The following is a 2,217-nucleotide window of genomic DNA, read 5'->3' as shown; positions in this document are numbered from 1 at the left end:
AATGCTCTACCCATTGGGCAGAGAGAAATTTTTGGAGAAAATACACATTTCAGTACCTTGTAGCCCCCACAGGATCATGGCATGTGGTAGGAAAGGGCAAGAGAATTTAACTGATTTCTTTCAGTTAGATACTGAGAACTGATTCTCAACTGAAATGATGTGGGTGACTTTTAGCAGCCATCGGAAACATCTCCATATTCTGGAATAATTGGGTAGTGTCCACAAGGCAAAGGAGGAAAAGGTTTCCTCATCTGCTCATTGCTGCCGTCTGGTTGGGAAAATAATTGAAGAGCTTTTTATCAAGCCTTTTTTTGGTAAGGTTTTTGTTTTGTTTTTTATATTTTATTGTGCTTCAGGTGAAAGTTTACATGGTAAATTAAGTTCCCTTTGAACAGTTTTTATATAACTTTTTCCGTGGCATTGGTTATGTTTTTCACAGTGTGTCAACATTCTCATCATTTCCATTCTGTTTGTCCTGTTTCCATTAATCTAGCTTCCCTGCCCCTCCTTAGCTTCTCATCTTTGTTTTAGGGTAAATATTGACCGTTTGGTCTCATATAGTTGATAATTTAAGGGAGAACAGTACTCACGGGTGATAGTGTTTATTTTATAAGCCAGTCTATTATTTGGATAAAAGGTAATCACTGGGAGCAGCTTCAGTTCCAAGTTCAGAGGTTTATCAAGTCTTTTAAGGATCTTTATAACGTTCAAAATAGTTTGAAGTGAGTTGTTAAGTTTATAACTAATTGATTCTTTTCCTAGATTCAGATCCAAACAAATTCAGCATGATCAAAGAGTATCCCTCATAGCTCCAGTTTGCAATATGGATGCAAACTTGCCTTATGAGGATACTTTCATTGTTCATGCATGCAAATGCACCCAATCACGTACGCGAGCTGGCCGATTAAAGGCTCCATCTAGAATGGCTAGAGGTTCTTCCCACACTGGGTGTAGACAAGTGAGAAGTTTGCTACCTGCAGAAGCCAGTGGGCTTCAGGAATGAGACAGGAGTCACTCTGCGTCCCTTCCCACAGCTAAGGGGAAAAGATGGCCAGAAAGCCTTTAACCTGGTTTACCATTTGAAACAGCAGCTTCCTCTATCCTGTCTCTGAAAACCCTGCGGCACCTCTTCCGTGGCACCGGCAGGAGCTTCCCCTGGTCAGCAGCCAGTCTCCCAGCCGTGTGAATAGAAATTCCGTGTGAGTGTCCACACAGGCAGTCCTTAGCACTTCCTGACCATCCTTGGGAAGAGATTTGGTGACACCCAGGCTGCTGTGCGTCCTTGAGGAGACGTACAGTGAAGGTTCCATTGCTGAAAATTGGAAATGTTCACGGGCATGCCTGCCGCCCCACTGTGGCACACACGCTCTGTGTAAGGTGGACTACGCTGCTGTTACCTGCTTTAATCCTGAGTATTACTATCTGAAATACTAAGTTTACTGGGAAAAGTATATTTTTTAATGCACTTTAAAATAATTTCACTATTTAAAAAAATAAAATCATTTCCTGGGGTGGAGAAGGGGAGAGTGTTGCCACAAAACAGTTTGTGTATTAATTGTTCAATGAGAAACTGATTTGCTCTGTAAACTTTCACCTAAAGCACAATAAAAAATAAATAAAATCATTTTATTGTGTTATCAATGAGATGTATTATGCTTTCTGGGAAACCCTATCTGCTACGCCTATTCTTCCCAGTCCTTTTTCCTCCTGGTTTACAGATTACTTTGTCTGAACTCTGCCCTCAGCACTTCCCCTCCCACGTTCCTCCTCCACGTCCCTACTGCTGTCCTCCTAACCAGCATTACTCTGGCCTGGTCATGTGCCTGTCCCCAAACCTCGCCTGTGAAATAGGGTGTGTGCTTGGACAAGCTGGCTAGTTTACTGGAGCCTCATTTGTCTAGACTGTAAAGGGAGGGTAATTATACCTCCCTCCAGAGACTTGGTGAGATTAGAAGTCTTGTAGCTATCGTTTCTGGCACGGTCTGACAAATAGTAGGAACTCAGTAGCAGCAGCTGTCTAAAACCGTTTATGGCACCATACACCGCACACAAATTCTGAGCTTGAACCAAGCAAGCGACGCCCCACCACAACCCACACCAGCCTTGAGCCCAGCTAACGCTTGGGTGCTTGCTTGGTGCCAGGTGCTGTGCAGAGCTCACTGCAGCAGCATCTCCTTTCATCCAACAACCTCTGGGGTAGATGCTGTCACCATGCGC

The 2,217-nt window shown here is 43.6% G+C and overlaps 1 protein-coding gene across 3 annotated transcripts in view; it reads left to right on the top strand.

Moving 5' to 3' along the window:
• The window catches only part of MTNAP1 (mitochondrial nucleoid associated protein 1), a 13,959-nt gene extending 12,400 nt beyond the window's left edge, over nt 1-1,559 (top strand). The window contains exon 6 of one of the 3 annotated variants that reach the window (XM_023729274.1): nt 1,092-1,559. In XM_023729274.1, coding sequence (XP_023585042.1) covers nt 1,092-1,186 — 95 coding nt within the window. In that variant the 3' untranslated portion in view covers nt 1,187-1,559. Of the gene's footprint in view, nt 1-762 lie in introns of all 3 variants that reach the window. The other 2 variants (XM_023729273.1, XM_023729275.1) reach the window with 2 other exon arrangements.
• Nucleotides 1,560-2,217: the final 658 nt, after the last annotated feature.

The sequence above is a fragment of the Trichechus manatus genome, unplaced genomic scaffold (assembly GCF_000243295.1).
Source record: "Trichechus manatus latirostris isolate Lorelei unplaced genomic scaffold, TriManLat1.0 scaffold00028, whole genome shotgun sequence".
NCBI lineage: Eukaryota > Metazoa > Chordata > Mammalia > Sirenia > Trichechidae > Trichechus > Trichechus manatus.
Note: the sequence above shows the minus strand (reverse complement) of the source record. Positions and strands in the feature narration are given on the sequence as shown.